Source organism: Odontesthes bonariensis, chromosome 3 (genome assembly GCF_027942865.1).
Source record: "Odontesthes bonariensis isolate fOdoBon6 chromosome 3, fOdoBon6.hap1, whole genome shotgun sequence".
NCBI lineage: Eukaryota > Metazoa > Chordata > Actinopteri > Atheriniformes > Atherinopsidae > Odontesthes > Odontesthes bonariensis.
Window position 1 is genome coordinate 3,293,857 of NC_134508.1, and position 25,009 is coordinate 3,318,865.

At 44.4% G+C, this 25,009-nt stretch overlaps 4 protein-coding genes across 5 annotated transcripts in view; all 4 read right to left on the reverse strand.

The window, feature by feature from the left end:
- grm7 (glutamate metabotropic receptor 7) overlaps positions 1-25,009 on the reverse strand; it is a 344,389-nt gene that overhangs the window by 51,316 nt on the left and 268,064 nt on the right. The gene's annotated exons all lie outside the window — the stretch shown is intronic.
- Positions 2,099-3,692, reverse strand: LOC142377671 (E3 ubiquitin-protein ligase TRIM35-like). Its single transcript, XM_075461982.1, has one exon. It carries the CDS (start codon positions 3,690-3,692, stop codon positions 2,310-2,312), a length of 1,383 nt encoding a protein of 460 aa, XP_075318097.1. The 3' UTR covers positions 2,099-2,309.
- Positions 11,740-13,337, reverse strand: LOC142377672 (E3 ubiquitin-protein ligase TRIM35-like). Its single transcript, XM_075461983.1, has one exon. It carries the CDS (start codon positions 13,335-13,337, stop codon positions 11,952-11,954), a length of 1,386 nt encoding a protein of 461 aa, XP_075318098.1. The 3' UTR covers positions 11,740-11,951.
- On the reverse strand, positions 19,801-22,206 carry LOC142377673 (nuclear factor 7, brain-like). The gene has a single exon (XM_075461984.1). The coding sequence runs from the start codon at positions 22,204-22,206 to the stop codon at positions 20,827-20,829; it is 1,380 nt and encodes a 459-aa protein (XP_075318099.1). The 3' UTR covers positions 19,801-20,826.

A 25,009-nucleotide genomic window follows, 5' to 3' on the forward strand; every position in this document is an offset into this window, starting at 1 on the left:
CGAACATTATAAGCTTCGGTGGAGCACACTCGAACGAGCCAAACATGCCTTTTATTTGCATTTGTCTTGTCCACTCCACAAATCTATCCGTCCCTCGTTTTTCATCTTCCTTTTTCTGCCATCTAGTCAAGGTGTCAACCAGACACACTTGGATTTTCAATGATCAGAGGACATCTTAATTCAGACAACTTAATTTAGCTTGACAAATATGCAGAAATTTCACATTTATTCATATAAGAGGTTTTCTGCTCACCTTCTAGTCGGGCGCCTCAAATTGTCTGAAAAAAGGGTCCACCTGGATCACCTCCAGCTGTCCTCCCTCGGAGCGTTCTCTGAGTCAGCCAATCTGGGTCACGGCACCAATTGTTAGATCGATTCTTTAAATGGAAGCTCAAGAACAACCCGGAGTAATCTCAAGTTAAATGAAGTCTTTATTTCTGATCCAGAATAAGTAAGTAACATTTTTCTTGTGTACCAGGCTGCTTTTTGCTATACTTTGACTCCTAAGTAGGCTTGCTGCTGGTTTAGTTTCGCTGCATGATAACAGCCCCCATTGAAACCAGTTTCAGCCAAGACTGGACAATTTGACTTTTAATCTGTGGGAGGGGTCTGCATGACTCAAGTTCTTTTGAGTCAGCCCAGGTAGTGTGTTAGCTCAGTGTGTGCTTTAACTTTTGGAGGGACTGTGAACTTCTTGATTCATCCAGAATAAGTAAATAACATTTATTTGTGTACCAGGCTGCTTTTTGCTGTACTTTGACTGCTAAGTAGGCTTGCTGCTGGTTTAGTTTCACTCTGTGATAACAATCCCCATTGAAACTAGTTTCAGCCAAGACTGGACAATTTGCCTTTTAATCTGTGGGAGGGGTCTGCATGACCCAAGTTCTTTTTAGTCAGCCCAGGTTGTGTTATAGCTCAATTTGTGTTTTAACTTTTGGAAGGACTGTGCTGTCACAGGCTGCTCACACTCTTCCTCATTTTTATGGATCAGTGTTGGTACGACAAGATGATAAAAGATTCTGAGCAAGATCCAGCTTTTGAGTAAACTGATGCAATCACCCTCCGTGCAGCTAGAGGTCGCTGCCAACCTGCTAAAGATAACCAGCCATTCCCTCACCTGCTGCAGAACCACTGGATTTTCTGATGCACAGACAACTGCAAAGGAGATGTGCAAAGAAATGAATGTGGAGGCTGAACTCAAACAAAAGCGGTTGAGAATCTGTGGTGGAAATGTTAGTAAGGCTCAGAGTCGGTTATTTTCTGAGGAGATAAAAGGCTTTTAATAATATCTTGCAAGAGAGAACAACACAGCACGAAGTACAGAGCTGCTCTGACCACCGAGACAAAAACAAGTCGGTTATAATGCACATTGCTGCGTCATCGCTCCTCGGGTGTAGTTGAGCGTTCTTATCTACCTTTCCTCCCCAGCTACAGTCGAGGTTACACAGACACAGCTGCAAGTCCCAGCTTCCCTTCTATCCTGCTTAAAGTGCAGCTTTATCATACAACCAGCACACCGTGTTCTCGGGAGGAAAGAGAAAAACGGGATGTGTTGGGATCTGGCAACAAGGTCATCTGCAGGTTATACACAGTAACACTCAATACAATGCATAGAAGAATTCATTTTCCATTACAAATCACAAAAAGGTTCTTTGGTTACGAGTTATCAATCAAAGTCCTCCAGGCCAAATGATTCCTGCTCATTAAATGCAGCGAACAGGAAAGTCTTCATGTTTGATTTAAAAGAAGAAGAGTTGATGCAGAGCTGCAGTTATCTGGGAGTTTGTTCCACATATATGATCCATATTATATCTATAGATACATTTTATATTCAGATGTCTGTGATCAGAGTTTAACTGATTTAAAATGATCATATTTCTCTGATCAGTCTGATCTGAAGATGACCAGCTGAGCGATCAGAGCATCCCTCATTATAAAGGCAGAAAAACATGTAAATGTACCTGGAACACAGTGAAAATACAGATTATTGATCGCTGCTGAGAACATGGATGTTAAACATGTTAACGAACACGTTTGAAAATGTCAGCAACTAAAATTAAAAGGTGAAGCCGCTGCCACAGCAGAACTAAACTTCAGGTCATCGACTTCATGTGACGTTTCATCAGTACAGATTATTAAGCAGATATGAAGCTGATCAAACTGAACTGATCAGAGTTTAAAGCCAAACAGCAGCTCTGCTGACAGATCAGATCAATACATCTAAAATGTTCCTGTTTGAAGATGAAAACACTGAGTTTCACACAGATCAATAAAGTCTCATGTGAACTGTGTTCTTCATCCTGAACACATCAGATCTGTTCCACCGTCACTGAGACCTTCAGAGGTAACATCTTAGCTTTATTATCAGTGGAAATATATGGAAACATCTTCTCAGTGAAAGTGTGTGTGAAGGTGTGTATGTGTGTGTTTGTATCAAGATCAGAGAACGTCAGCTTTCCTTTGTTCCAGTCCAGATTCACTCTGATCCTCCGGAGCTTCTTTGGTACTGACAGAACAGTGAGTTCAGCTGCTGGTGATGAAGCTGAGTATTCACCTTCATAGAGCACAATCATCCACAATTCAGACCATATGTCTTCCTTCCTATTAGCAGATTCTGCTAACACACCAAGTAGCCAGGCTGTACTGTTTCCAACCTCGACATCCCAGCTGTGAGTCCCTGAGTTAAAGCCCTCAGAACTCAGAACAGACCTGTCATAATCAAGCCTCTCTGGATTATCAGGAAGGTTCTGTTCCTCTCCTACACTCAAAGCGGTCAGATCCTCAGACAGGATGAGCTTTGAACCAGCAGTGTTTGGGTCCATAATGAGAGGAGTGTATTGGACCATGTCCTTCATCTTGTTCCAGATGTTGAAGGCCAGGTTGCCCAGGTGTTTGGCCTGGTCTATCAGAGCTCCTGCAGGCAGCTGTGGATCATCCAGCAGGGGGCAGCGCTGGACTCTTTCCACTGCAGCCTTGTAGTGGTTCAGGAATGAGACGCCTTCAGCTCTCAGCTCCTCCTCTGTGGCTCTGACTGTGTCTGAAAGCGCTGCCATCTCTCTGCTCAGAGCCTCCATCTTCTCCTTCATCATCCCACTCTTCTGCTGCTCTTCCTCCCTCAGTGCAGCCAGCCTGGCCTCCTCTTCCTCTGCTAAAAACTGCTGAAGCTTCTTAAACTGCTCCTTAATCTGCCTCTCTGTGTGTCGGGCCTGGACCTTAATGTGTTCTGCTGTTTGATCAAACTTCTCTGTAACTTCCTTCTGGAGCTCCAGTTTCTTCTTTAAGGGTTTCAGAGATTTCTGAAGTTCCTTCTTGTGTTGCTGTGCAGCTTCATCGATGGGTCTGAATCTGTGGTTGGAGTGTTTTTCTGAATCTCTGCAGATGAGACAAACCGGCTGCTGATGGTCCAGACAGAAGAGTTTGAGTTTCTCAGAGTGCAGACTGCAGAGAGCCTCTGAAGCTCTGTGATCTCTGTCCTGTACGAAGGACTCACACAGATTCTTCAACACCAGGTTACAGGGTGGTTCTGTCACAGATATTTCCCTACAAACTGGACACTCTCTTGCTGGTTTCTCCTTCCACCAGCTCCTCAGACAGTCTCTACAGAAGCTGTGGCTGCATGACAGAACAACAGGATCTCTGTAGATGTCATGACAGACCGAACAGCAGAAATCTTCCTCTGATCTGGAAGCCATTTAGTCTGTGAGTGAAGCTGAAAACAGCAGACAGAATACAGTCAGCCATGGCTCCCCTCCCAGCTCTACTGACTTCATCAAACTGACTGTTTGTGGTGTTTTTGGTCAAACTCACCTTCAGTGTGTGGAGTGTGAGCAGCTTGAAGTTTCCACTTCTCTCTCCTGCAGCTGGACTCGCTCAGAGGAAGCTGTGAGTTTGGTCTGAAGGTGAATCTGATCGTCTGTGTGTCTCTCTGTAGTGAAGAAGAATCTCTGACTGTTTCCTGCTCCGTCTCAGGTGAGTCGGGTGGAGCTTAAACCTGTTAGACAGGTCAGGGCACAAAAAAGGGAGTGCCGGAGAGCCGAACGGAAATGGCGCTAGTCCAAGCTCCAGGTTCATTATGAGACTTACAAAGAAAAGCTATCTGTGTTCAACCAGACTTTGCATAGAACAAGGAAGAGTTATTTTTCTGAAATCATCAAAAACTGCAGTAACAACTCTCGTGTCCTGTTTGCTACAGTAAACAGATTAACAAACCCTCCAGTTTCACTGCCTTTAGAACTCATTTCTACATCCAAGTGTAATGAGTTTGCAATGTTCTTTAATGACAAAGTTCAAGGCATTAAAAATATAATAATTTCCAACACAAATGACTACTCTGCAGCCAGATAGACACCTAGAGCTGACACATTTCACACCTGTTACTGACAAAACAGTCGAAGAGACCATCTGCAGTCTGAGTTCATCAACGTGCTGCCTTGATGAGTTGCCCACTAGATTCCTAAAGTCTGTGCTGAGCAGTTTGTTACCACAACTTGCTCATCTTGTCAACATCTCACTCCAGACTGGAACATTTCCAAAGGCCTTAAAAACCGCTGTCATTAAGCTTCTTCTAAAGAAGAGCAATCTTGATGCCACAGTACTGAACAACTACCGGCCCATATCAAACCTGCCATTCTTAGGCAAAGTCCTAGAAAAACAGTATACCAACAGCTTAGTGACTTTCTCCTATCTAACAATGCTTTTGATACTTTCCAATCAGGCTTTAGGCCCCACCACAGCACTGAGACAGCTCTGATCAAGGTGACAAATGACATCCGCCTGAACACAGATGCAAGTAAAGTCACAGTCTTAGTTCTGCTGGACCTGAGTGCTGCCTTTGACACAGTTGACCATGCGATCTTATTACAGAGGTCAAAAGACTGGGTGGGAATCTCTGGTCATGCTTTAAACTGGTTCAAGTCCTGTCTGGTTGGTAACTGTGTCTCAGACCAAATGGCTATGACCTGTGGGGTTCCCCAGGGGTCAATCCTGGGACCCGTATTGTTCAATCTGTACATGCTTCCACTAGGCCAGCTAATACGCAGCTATAATGTGTCCTACCACAACTATGCAGATGACACTCAGATCTATGTGTCACTGACGGCAGGAGAACACGGGCCTGTAGATACATTGTGTCGCTGCATCGAACAGATCAGTGTGTTGATGCAAAACAATTTCTCCAGCTAAACTCAGACAAAACTGAAATCATTGTCTGTGGCCCACAGAAACAAAGAGAAAGGGTTATCAGTCACCTTGAGACTCTCTCTCTAAAACCTAACGATCAAGTTAGAAATCTCGGGGTAATATTGGACTCAGACCTGAACTTTAACAGCCACATTAAATCTGTAACATCAGCAGCTTTTTACCATCTAAAAAACATTGGCAGAATCAAAGGAATAGTGTCTAAACCAGACTTAGAGAGACTGATCCATGCGTTTGTCTCCAAAAGGTTAGACTGCTGTAACGGCCTGCTCACTGGGCTCTAAACGGGCTGTAAGAAAGCTGCAGTACATCCAGAACGCTGCTGCTTGAGTCCTGACTAGAACCAGGAAATACGACCATATTAGTCCAGTGCTCAGGTCTCTGCACTGGCTTCCTGTCGCTCAGAGAATAGACTTTAAAACAGCTCTGCTCGTGTACAAATATCTTCATGGTCAAGCGCCAAAGTACATCTGAGACATGTTAAAGCCATATGAACCAACTCGGGCTCTGAGAACCTCAGGGAAGGGTCTCAACAAGAGTCAGGACTAAACAAGGTGAGGCTGCATTTCAGTTTTATGCTCCTAAAATCTGGAACAGTCTTCCAGAAGATGTGAGACAAGTTATTTTTAGTCAGCCCAGGTAAGTTTGTTAGATCAGTGTGTGTTTTAACTTTTGGAGGGACTGTGAACTCATTGATTCATCCAGAATAAGTAAGTAACATTTTTCTTTTGCACCAGGCTGCTTTTTGCTATACTATGACTGCTAATAATTGCTGCTGATTTAGGCTACGGCTACACGGAAACAAAACGAGTTTTTTTTTTTAAACGGGTACGAAAATTCTTGCAACCACACGGCAACGCTGCTGTAAAGACTCGGGTCCAGACAAAAACGGATGAAAACGATGAAACGATGCAGTACACACGCCACGCTGTGAGACAATAGAGAAGTCTCACAGCGTCAACGTTTGACTGACGTAAAATCGTTTTCGCTGTAACAATGGAAACGAAACAACCTCATTTTCAAATCTTCCCACTCTGGAACCCGTTTTCAAAAACTATCATTTTTGGGTAGTGGGAACGCCGGCTCCGTGTGGCCGCGACAGCCAAACGATAAGAAAAAGTATCGTTTACAGTGAAAAACGTTTTCGTGTAGCCGCAGCCTAAGTTTCACTGTGTGATAACAGCCCCCATTGAAACTAGTTTCAGCCAATTTGCCTGTTAATCTGTGGGAGAGGTCTGCATGACCCAAGTTATTTTTAGTCAGCCCATGTCGTGTGTTAACTCAGTGTGTGTTTTAACTTTTGGAGGGACTGTGAACTCCTTGATTCATCCAGAATAATTAAGTAACATTTTTCTTGTGTACTAGGCTGCTTTTTGCTATACTTTGACTGCTAAGTAGGCTTGCTGCTGGTTTAGTTTCACTGTGTGATAACAGCCCCCATTGAAACTAGTTACAGCCAAGACTGGACAATTTGCCTGTTAATCTTAGGGAGGTTCCCCCTTGAGCTGTCACCTTACCTTGGTGGGGGGGTTTGCGTGCCACAATGAGTCTGGGAGCTATGTTGTCTGGGGATTTAAGCCCCTGGTAGGGTCACCCATGGCAAACAGATCCTAGATGAGGGACAAGACAAAGAACAGCTCCCAAAAAACCCTATGATTATCAAAGAAAATGGACACCGTGTGCTGGTTGTATGATAAAGCTGTGCTGGTGACTTCAACTAAGGACGTCGTGAGTCGGTGGGGGGAATACTTTGAGGGCCTCCTCAATCCTACCGACACGCCTTCTGATGAGGAAGCAGAGTTGGGGAGCTCGGACGTGGGGACTCCCATTTCTGGGGCTGAGGTTGCCGAGGTGGTCAAAAAACTCCTCGGTGGCAAGGCCCCGGGGGTGGATGAGGTCCGTCCTGAGTTCCTCACTTAAATCCAGGTTAAAAACATTTCTTTTCTCATGTGTCTATGCATGAAATCTGCAAAATATTTTTGAACTTATCTTGACTGTTGCTTGATTTTAAATTAATATAAATGGTTTTAGTTATGTCTCTTTATATTCTTTTATCTATTTTTAATGATTCTCTGCTGCAATGCTTTTATTTTATGTAAAGCACTTTTAATTGTTTGTACATGAAATGTGCTATACAAATAAATTTGATTTGATTTAAAACATTCAGTTTTGATAAAACTCTTTTAAAAAGAAGAATAGGCAGCTGAACTCAGCAACAGCAGACATGGAGGTTATGACTTCTGCAACCAGCTGCTTTTAATCACAGTAAACATACCCAATGACCATATACAACATCAGTGTCTGTGAGCATGTGTGTTTGGCCATGACAATGTGATGGGATCACAAGATGCAGCTGAAACAATGTGAATGTTGTGGCACAAAATGGAGCTAATTGTACTTGACTGAAGCTGGCTATAGGTGTTTGTGGCTAATCATATCTAGCCTTATTTTAGCCCCCTGCAACAAATTTTACACGAAAAGTTGGCTTTCAGTCAACATTGCCAGCCGACATTAAAACTAGTTGAAGCCAAGACTGGCCAATTTCCCTATTAATCTGTGGGAGGGGTCTGCTTGACCTAAGTTATTTTTAGTCAGCCCAGGACGTGTTTTAGCTCAGTGTGTGTTTTAACTTTTGGAGGGACTGTGAACTCCTTGATTCATTCAGAATAAGTAAGTAACATTTTTCTTGTATACCAGGCAGCTTTATGCTTTACTTTGTGTCACGCCATGGGACTCATGTGTTAAGTTTTGTTTTAGGTGTTCAGTTCATGTCCAGGTTTTGAATTTCAGTCTTGTCATTTGTTTTTCCCCCTCACTCTGGTCATTGGTTAATTCCCAACGGAAGTCTGGGTGCCAACCAGACCACCGCCTGTTCCTGCCACGCCATCTGCGGTCTGGGCATCCGCCAGACCTCCACCTATTCCTTCCACGCCGTCTGCGGTCTGGGCGTCCGCCAGACCCCCGCCTGTTCCTGCCACGCCGTCTGCGGTCTGGGCATCTGCCAGACCTCCACCTGTTCCTTCCACACCGTCTGTGGTCTGGGCGTCCGCCAGACCACCGCCTGTTCCTAACACGCCGTCTGCGGTCTGGGCGACCGCAAGACCACCGCCTTTTCCTGCCACGCCGTCTGCGGTCTGGGCGTCCGCCAGACCACCGCCTGTTCCTGCCACGCCTTCTGCGGTTTCGGGGCGTCCGCCAGACCACTGCCTGTTCCTGTCACGCCGTCTGCGTTATGGGCGTCCGCCAGACCACCGCCTGTTCCTGCCATGCCGTCTGCGGTCTGGGCGTCCGCCAGACCACTGGCTATTCTAGCCACGGCGTCAGAGGTCTGGGCGTCCGCCAGACCATTGCCTCCTGCTGCCCGAAGCCGGTACCACATGCCCGTTTCTGGTCCCCCGCCTGACCGGCTTCGAGCCCCTCCCTCCAGCCCTCGGACTGTTAAGGGTTGTCTGGGATCCACCCCTTGAGGGGGGGGGTTCTGTCATGCCATGGAACTCATGTGTTAAGTTTTAGGTGTTCAGTTCATGTCCAGGTTTTGACTTTCATTCTTTTCATTTGTTTTTCCCCCTCACTCTGGTCATTGGTTCATTCACATCATTAGTTCATTCACTGCACCCGTTAGTCATTGTCACCAGCTGCACTAACTCTCCAATCACTCCCATCCCTCTATTTAGTTTCCATTCTCCCCTGTTTTGTCGTCGGATCTTTGTGTTTGTCACCTGCCCTTCATGCCATGCCACAACCTGTTCTGACCAAAGCAAGTATTTATTTATTCCATGCCATGAAAGCCTTGTTTCTTTTTTCCCAGTTATGTTTTTTGAATCCGGCTCAGCCGCGCTTTTAGTTTGAACTTTGTTATTGTTATTTTTGCCTTAATAAACCTACCTTTCTTCTTAAGTCCGCATCCGTGTCCTTCCTTAAACCCCACCGTGACATTTTGACTGCTAAGTAGGCTTGCTGCTGGTTTAGTTTCACTGTGTATTAACAGCCCCCATTTAAACTAGTACCAGACAATTTGCCTGTAAATCTGTGGGAGGGGTCAGCAGGACCTAAATTATTTTTAGTCAGCCCAGGAAGTGAGTTAGCTCGGTGTGTGTTTTAACTTTTGGAGGGACTGTGAACTCCGTGATTCATCCAGAATAAGTAGGTAACATTTTTCTTGTGTACCAGGCTGCTTTTTGCTGTACCTTGACTGCTAAGTAGGCTTGCTGCTGGTTTAGTTTCACTGTGTGATAACAGCCCCCATTGAAACTAGTTTCAGCCAAGACTGGCCAATTTGTATGTTAATCTGTGGGAGGGCTCTGCATGACCCAAGTTATTTTTAGTCAGCCCAGGTAATGTGTTAGCTCAGTGTGTGTTTTAACTTTTGGAATGACTCTGCTTTCACAGGCTGCTCACACTCTTCCTCATTTTTATGAATCAGTGTTGGTACGACAAGATGATAAAAGATTCTGAGCAAGATCCAGCGTGTGAGTAAACTGATGCAATCAGCCTCCGTGCAGCTAGAGGTCGCTGCCAACCTGCTAAAGATAACCAGCCATTCCCTCACCTGCTGCAGAACCACTGGATTTTCTGATGCACAGACAACTGCAAAGGAGATGTGCAAAGAAATTAATGCGGAGGCTGAACTCAAACAAAAGCGGTTGAGAATCTGTGGTGGAAATGTTAGTAAGGCTCAGAGTCGGTTATTTTCTGAGGAGATAAGAGGCTTTTAATAATATCTTGTAAGAGAAAACAACACAGCACAGGCATGCTGGAAGATGTTTTAAGTAGGGGGGGCTGCCAACTGAATGAATGAATGAGTGACGTCATCGTATTTTTTTCTGCTACTGTATCCTATCACATTGCACACTACTAGCCTGCTTACTGGCTCCCAGAAGTAATAAAACACATAAATTCTTATATTCAATGAAAATTTTAGTACAACCTGACAAAAGTCCTGAACAAAATTAACTGCATTAAAACGCTACATTGAAGCGCTGTCCTTGGTGCTGAGGCCCAGCAAGAAAAAACAATGGCCCTAAAAAAAAACATCAACAGAAAAAGGAAGCGGCCATCAGAAAAAACATTTAAAAAAACAAAAACAGCCAGCGGCAACTGGTAACGACAAAAATAGAAGTTCCCAGCAAGCAGCGATCCCCATGGCCAAGCAACTTCGCATATCTGAAATTAAGAAATAAAATACAGAGAAATGCCGAATCTCCTTCCTGGAAAGTAAATAGTTGGTTGAAACTGTGCCTCGCCGCCGGCATCGGGGGCCCTGGTCATACTGGGCCCGCTATCGCCGTCTCCCGGAGGAAGCTGCGGTACTGGTGCTGAGCTGCTAATGCTAGCTGGGATTTCTCCTGTCGTGCTATTTCCATCTTCTTTGTTGTTGTTGTCCTCATCCTCGGTAGGATGAGTTTTTTTTTTTTTTTTTTAAATAGGCACAGTACCGTTACTTGAGAAAAAATCCAATATTCCTTTCTGCTTTACTCCACGTCCACTGTTGTCACTTGCCATTTTTGTTCGACTAAAATTGAATATGCTGAAGCGTCTGCCTGGTGAGTCCCCTCCACAATTAAAACAAAAAGAAGTATTTTCCCACATATTCCCACAACTCTATTACACTACATATAATTTATAGATAGTATATATATATACTTTTTAAAATATTATATTTATTTCAAACATTTGGGTTTAATGTGATGTTACCGCAGCCACCACCAGGGGGGGCTGCAGCCCCGGCAGCACCCCCCTTCCACCGCTACTGACACAGCACGAAGTACAGAGCTGCTCTGACCACCGAGACAAAAACAAGTCAGTTATAATGCACATTGTTGCGTCATCGCTCCTCGGGTGTAGTTGAGCGTTCTTATCTACCTTTCCTCCCCAGCTACAGTCGAGGTTACACAGACACAGCTGCAAGTCCCAGCTTCCCTTCTATCCTGCTTAAAGTGCAGCTTTATCATACAACCAGCACACCGTGTTCTCGGGAGGAAAGAGAAAAACGGGATGTGTTGGGATCTGGCAACAAGGTCATCTGCAGGTTATACACAGTAACACTCAATACAATGCATAGAAGAATTCATTTTCCATTACAAATCACAAAAAGGTTCTTTGGTTACGAGTTATCAATCAAAGTCCTCCAGGCCAAATGATTCCTGCTCATTAAATGCAGCGAACAGGAAAGTCTTCATGTTTGATTTAAAAGAAGAAGAGTTGATGCAGAGCTGCAGTTATCTGGGAGTTTGTTCCACATATATGATCCATATTATATCTATAGATACATTTTATATTCAGATGTCTGTGATCAGAGTTTAACTGATTTAAAATGATCATATTTCTCTGATCAGTCTGATCTGATGATGAGCAGCTGAGCGATCAGAGCATCCCTCATTATAAAGGCAGAAAAACATGTAAATGTACCTGGAACACAGTGAAAATACAGATTATTGATCGCTGCTGAGAACATGGATGTTAAACATATTAACGAGCACGTTTGAAAATGTCAGCAACTGAAATTAAAGGTGAAGCCGCTGCCACAGCAAAACGAAACTTCAGGTCATCGACTTCATGTGACGTTTCATCAGTACAGATTATTAAGCAGATATGAAGCTGATCAAACTGAACTGATCAGAGTTTAAAGCCAAACAGCAGCTCTGCTGACAGATCAGATCAATACATCTAAAATGTTCCTGTTTGAAGATGAAAACACTGAGTTTCACACAGATCAATAAAGTCTCATGTGAACTGTGTTCTTCATCCTGAACACATCAGATCTGTTCCACCGTCACTGAGACCTTCAGAGGTAACATCTTAGCTTTATTATCAGTGTTGATATATGGAAACATCTTCTCAGTGAAAGTGTGTGTGATGGTGTGTATGTGTGTGTTTGTATCAAGATCAGAGAACGTCAGCTTTCCTTTGTTCCAGTCCAGATTCACTCTGATCCTCCGGAGCTTCTTTGGTACTGACAGAAGAGTGTGTTCAGCTGCTGGTGACCGTGCTGAGTATTTATCTTTATAGAGCCCAATCATCCACAATCCAGGCCATATATATCCCTTCCTCTCAGCAGACTCTGCTAACACACCAAGTATCCACCATTTACTGTCTCCAACCTCGACATCCCAGCTGTGAGTCCCTGAGTTAAAGCCCTCAGAACTCAGAACAGACCAGGGATAATCAAACCTCTCTGGATTATCAGGAAGGTTCTGTTCCTCTCCTGCACTCACAGCGGTCAGATCCTCAGACAGGATGAGCTCTGAATCAGCAGTGTTTGGGTCCATAATGAGAGGAGTGTATTGGACCATGTCCTTCATCTTGTTCCAGATGTTGAAGGCCAGGTTGCCCAGGTGTTTGGCCTGGTCTATCAGAGCTCCTGCAGGCAGCTGTGGATCATCCAGCAGGGGGCAGCGCTGGACTCTTTCCACTGCAGCCTTGTAGTGGTTCAGGAATGAGACGCCTTCAGCTCTCAGCTCCTCCTCTGTGGCTCTGACTGTGTCTGAAAGAGCTGCCATCTCTCTGCTCAGAGCCTCCATCTTCTCCTTCATCATCCCACTCTTCTGCTGCTCTTCCTCCCTCAGTGCAGCCAGCCTGGCCTCCTCTTCCTCTGCTAAAAACTGCTGAAGCTTCTTAAACTGCTCCTTAATCTGCCTCTCTGTGTGTCGGGCCTGGACCTTAATGTGTTCTGCTGTTTGATCAAACTTCTCTGTAACTTTCTTCTGGAGCTCCAGTTTCTCCTTTAAGGGTTCCAGAGATTTCTGAAGTTCCTTCTTGTGTTGCTGTGCAGCTTCATCGATGGGTCTGAATCTGTGGTTGGAGTGTTTTTCTGAATCTCTGCAGATGAGACAAACCGGCTGCTGATGGTCCAGACAGAAGAGTTTGAGTTTCTCAGAGTGCAGACTGCAGAGAGCCTCTGAAGCTCTGTGATCTCTGTCCTGTACGAAGGACTCACACAGATTCTTCAACGCCAGGGTACAGGGTGGGCTTTCCTTTGAAGATCTTCTCTTACAAACTGGACACTCTTGTGCTGGTTTGTCCTTCCACCAGCTCCTCAGACAGTCTCTACAGAAGCTGTGGCTACATGACAGAACAACAGGATCTCTGTAGATGTCATGACAGACCGAACAGCACAAATCTTCCTCTGATATGGAAGCCATTTAGTCTGTGAGTGAAGCTGAAAACAGCAGACAGAATACAGTCAGCCATGGCTCCCCTCCCAGCTCTACTGACTTCATCAAACTGACTGTTTGTGGTGTTTTTGGTGAAACTTATGGAATAAGACAGCTTCCAAAAAGATGTATCCATCATTCTAACCATTCGTACTCGTAATGATAAAGTTGTACACAAAATTCTGCTGTCTTACACATGAGTCTGAAAAATTGTTCGGATTAGGAATGTTTTTTTTTATGTGAGTATGAATCTAAAAGCTGTGAGTGCAAAGTCTTGTGAATACAACTCTAATTTCTACGACAAAGAATTTTCCACTGTGAACACGAATTCAAGTTTGTGGATAGGACAAAAAAAAAGTGTTTAAATGACATCACATAGCTCACAGGGGAAAGTAATCAAACCCAGATTGCTCCAACCGCGCATGCGCCAAAGATGACCGACAGCAGAGCTATAGAGTAATACATCGTTGATCTCAACTGCTCGTCAAGAACAATTACTGGTAAGTTAATGAAATAACAGCATTTTAAACCCATGTTACATTTTTAAGCATTAACCATCAGAAGTATACTCTTAGACATCCTTATTTTTACATTTGGTTTGCATGAAATGTCGATGTTAACACTCTGGGGTCTAATGCCCACAGGTGGGCATTTTTGACACATCTGTAACTCTGTGAGTTTTTGTCATTCAAACATATAAGGGACACCATTAAAAACCTTGAAACTTCTAGTTTTCAAATATATATTTTTTAAAATAAATTATATAGCTGGCCCTTTTTAAAGAGAGTGAACAGAAATCTTTGGATTTTCTGTAGTCTCAGACTGCAGCAGCTTCCTAGGCCACACCTATCGCTATTCACATGTAAAGTACCAGGTGATTGAGTGGCTATTCACAGGTGAGAACACGCCCCATTCAGCCAGCATGTGGGGGGAGGCAGCAATGTCCTGCCAGTGACAGACAATTATCACATGGAGAGTGACAGGGGGGTGGGGGCAATCAGGGGTGTTACACACCCATCTAATTAGTATTCAACTAACAGAGACACTGCCTGGAGTTACAATTACTTTTTTACAGTTTATGTGAAAACAAGAAAACATTTCTGACTGCACTTTTTACTTGTATGCAGCCAACACTTTTGTTTACAAGGTTCAACCTTCAAAAGTCTTGGCTAGATATATTTATAGTGTGTTTTCTTGCACTGTTTGAAGACCTCTAAAACCTGTTTTTTTGTACAGTTGTGTTTCCCCTCAATCTAAATAAAACGTGTTTATATTACATTCACTTCACTCTCATATTGTTTTTTGTTAGGCTTTTCAGAATACAACCATATGTGTCACTTTTGCATAGATGTTTACAGTTGAAATACTTGAAAATGTCAAGGTGGTGACAACTGCCTCAAAGTCTCTGAGAAGGCCTTAGACCCCAGAGGGTTAATGTTAAAAATGGAATGGATTTAGGGACCTAACTGAAAGCTGTTAACGAAGGCTAACGTGAGGTAATTAACGTGATCATTTCAAAGTCCGTTAACTTTTAATTGTCAGGTGACATTATGTAAAGTTGTTTTGATTGTTAGATTTTAAAACATTACCAAAATACCATGAAGGCCTATAGTAATGATACATTTAATAATTCTTTTGGCATTGTGAGGCATTAGCTGACCGGTCTTTAACTAATTAAGTACGTTTTTTTCAGCATTACTTTGCAGCTGTGATAATGAATTGTTTCTCTCTTGTTGTTGTCAGGGAGGTCAGCAGATGTGATGGTCGCTGCTGCAGTCATGCTGCCATGGATCAACCCTCAATAGGACTTCAGAACTTTTCTACAATGTCCAAACCCTTAAATTTGATCAAATACAGCTACTGTTGCAGATTAATCTACCCAACAGTATAAATAGCAGTAAAATAACTTATTTATTAAGGCTTATTTTACATTTTCCATGATGACATTTTATAATGAAATGTTTGGGTGAAATCTTGTGGGTTTTTTGCACATCTTTTTTTTTCTTTTCTTTTCTTTTTAACCCCTTGTCCTGTCCAGCATTATGGCAGCAGAATTGTAATCTGAATACCGTTTATGCCAAACACATTTTCTATGCCAAAGGGAAGCTTTATGAATGTAAAGCTCCCCTTGATGCCCATCAACTCCTCATTTTTATTTATTCATTTTTTGTTACAATACTTAACATGTGATAGTGCCGAACCGGACCGGGGGACAGAGAGAGAGGGAGAGTGAAGAAGGGAAAACAAAAAAAGAACAGAAATATGAAGAGACAAAAACAATGAAAAATCAGAAAACCATCTGCTACACCTGTAAAAACAAAACTGAAGACAATCCACGGCTTTTGTTGGGAATCCAGGCTTCGAGGCACCAGGAGCAGAGAACAAACACACAAACAAACAAACAAAAAAGCACAAACAGCAGCAATCACATAATACAACTGTGGATACAGATGACCTTAAACCACAGGACAACACAACTGCTTAGCGAACATGCTACTGGGCTAATGTGTGTGCGTGTGTGCATGAACATGCAATACACATAGATGGTCCCACATAATAACCATGCTTAATTATGAGTGTATAAGTGTATAGGGCCACAAGCCACACCCCCCGAGCAATGAGAAGCAGGCTGAGAGGACACCCAGGCCACCAACAGCCCCCAAGGAGCACAGAACCCGGGAAGCCCACCGTAGGGACAACCACGCTTCCCCCCAGAAGACAGCAGGAGAAGCCCCCGGTTAGAGCCCCCACAAGCATCGGGCAGAGGCCCCTCGGTGACCAGAGGTGGCAGCCTACCAGCCCCGCCAGGCCCCCGCCACCCAGACATGGGCTGTGTGCCGGAACTGGCCCCCGCGAGCCCGAGCGCCACCAAACCCCCCGGCAGAGGCCCCGCCCAACACCCGAAAGGGCCAGGAACCCCAGACAGCCAAGCGCAGTGGGCCAGCGCACGCCCCAGTGCCCCTGGGCAATCGCCCCGGGAGTCAAGACGTGCCCACAGGTGGGTGAAGCCGCGAGCAGCGGGGAGAGGCAATGCCCCCCCCCCCCCCCCATCAGGAACAACACAAGCAGGCCAGAGGACAGCAAGACCCAGACCCAGTCACCCCATAAATCATATAAGAAAAAAAATCAAATAAAATTAAGAAAATAAAAAAATAAATAAACACACATCCACACACACATTCCATCCCCCAACTCCGCTGGGGTGCTGCGCAGCGGGCACATCCGGGGGCCAGCAGCCCCCCAGCCACCACAGCCCCATAACCAGCAGGACAACTCCTCCTCCTGGCCCCTCCCGCCCCAGGCAGCAACCAGGCAACAGGGGTGTGGGAAGACCCCTCCCCTTGCCCCTCTGGCTCTTTGATATTTCCTAATAGTGAGCATTTAAAATTGAGGGGCAGGCAACCTTGTGGAACTGTGAGCGTGGCCCTCCGGACAGCCTACATACCCAAAGATACACCAGATACCACCAGATACCACTCAGTGCTAGCACCCCCCAAGACCTAATGTGTGTGTGTGTCTCATGAGTAGTGATATCTAAGGCAAGGGTTCTTAACCTTTTTTACCTTGAGGCCCAATTTTTATAGTACAAAGTGGCCCAGGGCCCATTAAATATTTACACTGTATAGGTTTAATTGACCTCACTCACGGTTTGATTTGTATTCAATAATAAACCAAATCCACTTACAGTTTGACAAGCAGATCCTTGTCAAATAAAATGACATGATAAAATGGGATCATCACAAAGACTTTTATTGGACATGTGTATGTAAACCTGCACACATCAAGCCACTGAACAGGCTGATAATTCCAGGCACAAATCAAGCCGGGACAATAAATTTTTTTAAAGGATCAAGTCGGGCTTTTTAATTAGAAAAGGACCAATATTTAGATTTTACTTTTAATAAAAAAATTTTAAATATATATATAAATCAATGAATCCATAAAAGGGAGACAAAATAAATACATTCGAATAATATGAATATTTTTTTAATGAAATAAACTGTAAATAAAATTGAAATAAAGTGCAAATGAAACTATAGCCTTATAATCTGCAAAGTCATTTGACAATTGCTTCAGCAGGCATGAAGAACCAGAAGAATCTTTATATCTGACAAATCAACACTAACAACAACAATGAACAACAGTAATACAACTCCATCTTTTTAATCTTCACCTCCTAATGAGACATTCGGGCCTGCCTCTGAGACACAGTCAGATCCAGTCTGGGTGGGATGGGGAAAGGCTCACTCTTAGAGTAGCCTCCAGCGTTGCTCTGAGTCTGTTTCAGTCATTTGACGGCGATAGCCCACACTCCACGCACTGGGCTCTCGGCACTGCCTCGGTACCTCCGTTTATGAAGCCGTATTTTACATAATCGGGATGTAACGACGCAAAAATGTATTCTTTTGTGGGGGGTCTGCACGATGTTCGTCATTTTTCCATAATGCGTATCCATACGTGCCATGGATGTATTAATACATCCATGGTGCGTGCACTCCTGTCAGCCATCTTTGGCGCATGCGCGGTTGGAGCAATCGGGGTTTGATTACTTTCCCCTGTGAGCAATGTGATGTCATTTCAACACTTTTCGAGTTGTACCCACACACTTGAATTCGTGTTCACAGTGGAGAATTCGTAGTCGTAGAAATTAGAGTTGTATTCACAAGACTTTGCACTCACAGCTTTTAGATTCATACTCACATAAAAAAACATTCCTAACCCGAATAATTGCTCAGACTCGTGTGTAAGACAGCAGAATTTTGTGTACAACTTTATCATTACGAGTACGAATGGTTAGAATGATGGATACATCTTTTTGGAAGCTGTCTTACTCCATACAAACTCACCTTCAGTGTGTGGAGTGTGAGCAGCTTGAAGTTTCCACTTCTCTCTCCTGCAGCTGGACTCGCTCAGAGGAAGCTGTGAGTTTGGTCTGAAGGTGAATCTGATCGTCTGTGTGTCTCTCTGTAGTGAAGAAGAATCTCTGACTGTTTCCTGCTCCGTCTCAGGTCAGTCGGGTGGAGCTTAAACCTGTTAGACCTGCTGCCTCACCTGTAACTAAGGTGTGTTTTGTTCCAGAGAGGGAAACCTGCCAGCAGCTCTGAAAGTTAATGATCAGCAGGTTTTATATTTTTATCTGCATTTTTATATTTTGTGATGCAGCTCACATTCAAACTCTGTTAAAAACAAGAATTAGAAGCTGAACTCAACAACAGCAGACATGGAGGTTATGACTTCTGCAACCAGCTGTTTTTAATCACAGTAAACATACCCAATGACCATATACAACATCAGTGTCTGTGAGCATGTGTGTGTGGCCATGACAATGTGATGGGATCACAAGATGCAGCTGAAACAATGTGAATGTTGTGGCACAAAATGGAGCTAATTGTACTTGACTGAAGCTGGCTATAGGTGGTTGTGGCTAATCATATCTAGCTTTATTTTAGTCCCCTGCAACTAATTTTACACGAAAAGTTGGCTTTCAGCCAACATTGCCAGCCGACATTGAAACAAGTGTCAGCCAAGACTCGCCAATTTGCCTGTTAATCTGTGGGAGGGGTCTGCATGACCCAAGTTCTTCTTAGTTAGCCCAGGTAGTGTGTTAGCTCAGTGTGTGTTTTAACTTTTGGAGGGACTGGGAACTCCTTGATTCATCCAGAATAAGTAAGTAACATTTTTCTTGTGTACCAGGCAGCTTTTTGCTATACTTTGACTGCTAAGCAGGCTTACTGCTGGTTTAGTTTCACTCTGTGATAAAAACCCCCATTGAAACTAGTTTCAGCTAATTTTCCTGTTAATCTGTGGGAGGGGTCTGAATGACCCAAGTTCTTTTTAGTCAGCCCAGTTATAGGATTAGCTCGGTGTGTGTTTTAACTTTTGGAGGGACTGTGCTGTCACAGGCTGCTCACACTCTTCCTCATTTTTATGGATCACTGTTAGTACGACTAGATGATAAAAATAATCAATAAATAATTGCTGGAAATTCAAGTTTCTGGGATCTAAAGTCTGAAATGACCTGAATTGGACCCTCGACACTGACATAAAAAGCATTGAGGCAGTGAGGCAAATCAGAGAGGCTCTCCTGGAGGTGAGGGAGTCAACTGTAGACCCTTTGGTGAGAGTTGCAGCTCAGTCTTTGGCTGAGGAGATTGGATCCATTCGCATTTGTACAGCCATGTATGACATTCTGAGCAAGATCCAGCGTGTGAGTAAACTGATGCAATCACCCTCCGTGCAGCTAGAGGTCGCTGCCAACCTGCTAAAGAAAACCAGCCATTCCCTCACCTGCTGCAGAACCACTGGATTTTCTGATGCACAGACAACTGCAAAGGAGATGTGCAAAGAAATGAATGTGGAGGCTGAACTCAATCAAAAGCGGTTGAGAATCTGTGGTGGAAATGTTAGTAAGGCTCAGAGTCGGTTATTTTCTGAGGAGATAAGAGGCTTTTAATGATATCTTGCAAGAGAACAACACAGCAGGAAGTACAGAGCTGCTCTGACCACCGAGACAAAAACAAGTCGGTTATAATGCACATTGTTGCGTCATCGCTCCTCGGGTGTAGTTGAGCGTTCTTATCTACCTTTCCTCCCCAGCTACAGTCGAGGTTACACAGACACAGCTGCAAGTCCCAGCTTCCCTTCTATCCTGCTTAAAGTGCAGCTTTATCATACAACCAGCACACCGTGTTCTCGGGAGGAAAGAGAAAAACGGGATGTGTTGGGATCTGGCAACAAGGTCATCTGCAGGTTATACACAGTAACACTCAATACAATGCATAGAAGAATTCATTTTCCATTACAAATCACAAAAAGGTTCTTTGGTTACGAGTTATCAATCAAAGTCCTCCAGGCCAAATGATTCCTGCTCATTAAATGCAGCGAACAGGAAAGTCTTCATGTTTGATTTAAAAGAAGAAGAGTTGATGCAGAGCTGCAGTTATCTGGGAGTTTGTTCCACATATATGATCCATATTATATCTATAGATACATTTTATATTCAGATGTCTGTGATCAGAGTTGAACTGATTTAAAATGATCATATTTCTCTGATCAGTCTGATCTGATGATGAGCAGCTGAGCGATCAGAGCATCCCTCATTATAAAGGCAGAAAAACATGTAAATGTACCTGGAACACAGTGAAAATACAGATTATTGATCGCTGCTGAGAACATGGATGTTAAACGTATTAACGAACACGTTTGAAAATGTCAGCAACTGAAATTAAAGGTGAAGCCGCTGCCACAGCAAAACTAAACTTCAGGTCATCGACTTCATGTGACGTTTCATCAGTACAGATTATTAAGCAGATATGAAGCTGATCAAACTGAACTGATCAGAGTTTAAAGCCAAACAGCAGCTCTGCTGACAGATCAGATCAATACATCTAAAATGTTCCTGTTTGAAGATGAAAACACTGAGTTTCACACAGATCAATAAAGTCTCATGTGAACTGTGTTCTTCATCCTGAACACATCAGATCTGTTCCACCGTCACTGAGACCTTCAGAGGTAACATCTTAGCTTTATTATCAGTTAAAATATATGGAAACATCTTCTCAGTGAAAGTGTGTGTGAAGGTGTGTATGTGTGTGTTTGTATCAAGATCAGAGAACGTCAGCTTTCCTTTGTTCCAGTCCAGATTCACTCTGATCCTCCGGAGCTTCTTTGGTACTGACAGAAGAGTGGGTTCAGCTGCTGGTGACCGTGCTCTGTATTTACCTTTATAAAACCAAATCATCCACAATCCAGGCAATATGTCTTCCTTCCTCTCAGCAGATTCTGCTAACACACCAAGTCTCCACCATGTACTGTCTCCAACCTCGACATCCCAGCTGTGAGTCCCTGAGTTAAAGCCCTCAGAACTCAGGACACCGAATCTTCTGAACCTCTCTGGATTATCAGGAAGGTTCTGTTCCTCTCCTTTACTCACAGCGGTCAGATCCTCAGACAGGATGAGATATGAATCAGCAGTGTTTGGGTCCATAATGAGAGGAGTGTAGCAGACCATGTCCTTCATCTTGTTCCAGATGCTGAAGGCCAGGTTGCCCAGGTGTTTGGCCTGGTCTATCAGAGCTCCTGCAGGCAGCTGTGGATCATCCAGCAGGGGGCAGCGCTGGACTCTTTCCACTGCAGCCTTGTAGTGGTTCAGGAATGAGACGCCTTCAGCTCTCAGCTCCTCCTCTGTGGCTCTGACTGTGTCTGAAAGAGCTGCCATCTCTCTGCTCAGAGCCTCCATCTTCTCCTTCATCATCCCACTCTTCTGCTGCTCTTCCTCCCTCAGTGCAGCCAGCCTGGCCTCCTCTTCCTCTGCTAAAAACTGCCGAAGCTTCTTAAACTGCTCCTTAATCTGCCTCTCTGTGTGTCGGGCCTGGACCTTAATGTGTTCTGCTGTTTGATCAAACTTCTCTGTAACTTTCTTCTGGAGCTCCAGTTTCTCCTTTAAGGGTTCCAGAGATTTCTGAAGTTCCTTCTTGTGTTGCTGTGCAGCTTCATCGATGGGTCTGAATCTGTGGTTGGAGTGTTTTTCTGAATCTCTGCAGATGATACAAACCGGCTGCTGATGGTCCAGACAGAAGAGTTTGAGTTTCTCAGAGTGCAGACTGCAGAGAGCCTCTGAAGCTCTGTGATCTCTGTCCTGTACGAAGGACTCACACAGATTCTTCAACACCAGGTTAGAGAGTGGTTCTGTCACAGATATTTCCCTACAAACTGGACACTCTTGTGCTGGTTTGTCCTTCCACCAGCTCCTCAGACAGTCTCTACAGAAGCTGTGGCTACATGACAGAACAACAGGATCTCTGTAGATGTCATGACAGACCAAACAGCAGAAATCTCTCTCTGATCTGGAAGCCATTTAGTCTGTGAGTGAAGCTGAAAACAGCAGACAGAATACAGTCAGCCATGGCTCCCCTCCCAGCTCTACTGACTTCATCAAACTGACTGTTTGTGGTGTTTTTGGTCAAACTCACCTTCAGTGTGTGGAGTGTGAGCAGCTTGAAGTTTCCACTTGTCTCTCCTGCAGCTGGACTCGCTCAGAGGAAGCTGTGAGTTTGGTCTGAAGGTGAATCTGATCGTCTGTGTGTCTCTCTGTAGTGAAGAAGAATCTCTGACTGTTTCCTGCTCCGTCTCAGGTCAGTTGGGTGGAGCTTAAACCTGTTAGACCTGCTGCCTCACCTGTAACTAAGGTGTGTTTTGTTCCAGAGAGGGAACAAAACACACCGGCTGCCTGCCAGCAGGATGACATTCATGACTTTATCTGCAGTTCAGAACAACAAACACTATGAAGAATGTAAAACTTCCCAAATGTATTTCCCAAAAATAGCATTAAACATCTGCAGCTCATCCAGAACGCTGCTGCTGGAGTTTTAACCCGGACTAAGAGATCTGAACACATCACACCAGTTTTAAAATCTTTACTCTGGCTTCCAGTCAGTCACAGAATAGATTTTAAAAGCCTGCTGATGGTTTACAAATCCCAAAACGGTTTAGGCCCATAATACATCTGTGATATGTTCAGAGAATATAAACACAGCAGAGCTCTTAGATCCAAGGACTCAGGTCAGCTGGTCCAGTCCAGAGTCCAGACTAAACATGGAGAAGCAGCATTTAGCTGTTATGCTGCAAACAAGTGGAACAAACTGCCAGTGGAGATTAAACTTTCACCAAATGGAGACATTTTTAAATCCAGGTTAAAAACATTTCTTTTCTCATGTGTCTATGCATGAAATCTGCAAAATATCTTTGAACTTATCTGGACTGTTGCTTGTTTTTAAATTAATATAAATGGTTTTAATTATTTCTCTTTATATTATGTCATGTATTTTTAATGATTCCCTGCTGCAATGCTTTTATTTTATGGAAAGCACTTTTAATTGTTTGTACATGAAATTTGCCATACCAATAAATTTGATTTGATTTAAAACATTCAGTTGTGATAAAGCTCTGTGAAAAAGAAGATTAAGCAGCTAAACTCAGCAACAGCAGATATGGAGGTTATGACTTCTGCAACCAGCTGTTTTTAATCACAGTAAACATACCCAATGACCATATACAACATCAGTGTCTGTGAGCATGTGTGTTTGGCCATGATAATGTGATGGGATCACAAGATGCAGCTGAAACAATGTGAATGTTTTGGCACAAAATGGAGATAATTGTACTTGACTGAAGCTGGCTGTAGGTGGTTGTGGCTAATCATATCTAGCTTTATTTTAGCCCCCTTCAACTAATTTTACCCGAAAAGTTGGCTTTCAGCCAACATTGCCAGCCGACATTGAAACTAGTTTCAGCCAAGACTCGCCAATTTCCCTATTAATCTGTGGGAGGAGTCTGCTTGACCCAAGTTCTTTTTAGTCAGCCCAGGAAGTGTGTTAGCTCAGTGTGTGTTTTAACTTTTGGAGGGACTGTGAACTCCTTGATTCATCCAGAATAAGTAAGTAACATTTTTCTTGTGTACCAGGCTGCTTTTTGCTGTACTTTGTGTCACGCCATGGGACTCATGTGTTATGTTTTAGGTGTTCAGTTCATGTCCAGGTTTTGAGTTTCAGTCTTGTCATTTGTTTTTCCCCCTCACTCTGGTCATTGGTTCATTCACATCATTAGTTCATTCACTGCACCCGTTAGTCATTGTCACTCACTCTCCAATCACTCCCAGCCCTCTATTTAGTTTCCAGTCTCCCCTGTTTTGTCGTCGGATCTTTGTGTTTGTCACCTGCCCTTCATGCCATGCCACAACCTGTTCTGACCAAAGCAAGTATTTATTTATTCCATGCCATGAAAGTCTTGTTTGTTTTTCCCCAGTTATGTTTTCTGAATCCGGCTCAGCCGCGCTTTTAGTTTGAACTTTGTTATTGTTATTTTTGCCTTAATAAACCTACCTTTCTTCTTAAGTCAGCATCCGTGTCCTTCCCTAAACCCCACCGTGAGAGAAAGATCCGACCAGCAATGGACGCGGCGGAGTCAGACCGTTTTTGGGATCTCTACATTGAGTTTTGGCTCTGTTTGGAGTGGGACTCTCCGTTCCAGAGACTGCGGGTGGCTGGTGAGCTCCTGCTGTTCCTGTCGGCGAGGCGGGGGCTCCGGGGGTGGCACCCTGTTCTGGAGTCCGCGTGGAGCCACGCCGGAACTGTGCAGCGCGATACCTCGCAGGACGTTTTTGGCTTGGAGCCTCACGAGGTAATTGAGCTGTACAGCTCCTCTCCCTCCGCTTCCTCAGGCTCCCAGGACCCGCAGCCCCAGGCCCCAGCATTGTCCGAGCTGGCCCCAGCATTGTCCGAGCTGGCCCCAGCATTGTCCGAGCTGGCCCCAGCATTGTCCGAGCTGGCCCCAGCATTGTCCGAGCTGGCCCCAGCATTGTCCGAGCTGGCCCCAGCAGTGTCCGAGCTGGCCCCATTATTGTCCGAGCTGGCCCCAGAGCCTGACCACGAGGACCAAGATCCTGACCAAAAGCCTGACCAAGAGGCCACAGGGCCTGACCACGCGCCTGACCACGCGCCTGACCCAGCGCCTGACCCAGCGCCTGACCCAGCGCCTGACCCAGAGGCCACAGGGCCTGACCACGAGCCTGACCACGAGCCTGACCAAGAGCCTGACCTCGAACCTGACCAAGAGCCTGACATCAAACCTGACATCGAACCTGTCCCAGAACCCGACCACAA

What these genes read in the sequence shown, in the direction of transcription:
- LOC142377673 (XM_075461984.1), bottom strand. Translation starts at nt 22,206, where the DNA reads ATGGCTTCCAGATCAGAGAGAGATTTCTGCTGTTTGGTCTGTCATGAC.
- LOC142377671 (XM_075461982.1), bottom strand. Translation starts at nt 3,692, where the DNA reads ATGGCTTCCAGATCAGAGGAAGATTTCTGCTGTTCGGTCTGTCATGAC.
- LOC142377672 (XM_075461983.1), bottom strand. Translation starts at nt 13,337, where the DNA reads ATGGCTTCCATATCAGAGGAAGATTTGTGCTGTTCGGTCTGTCATGAC.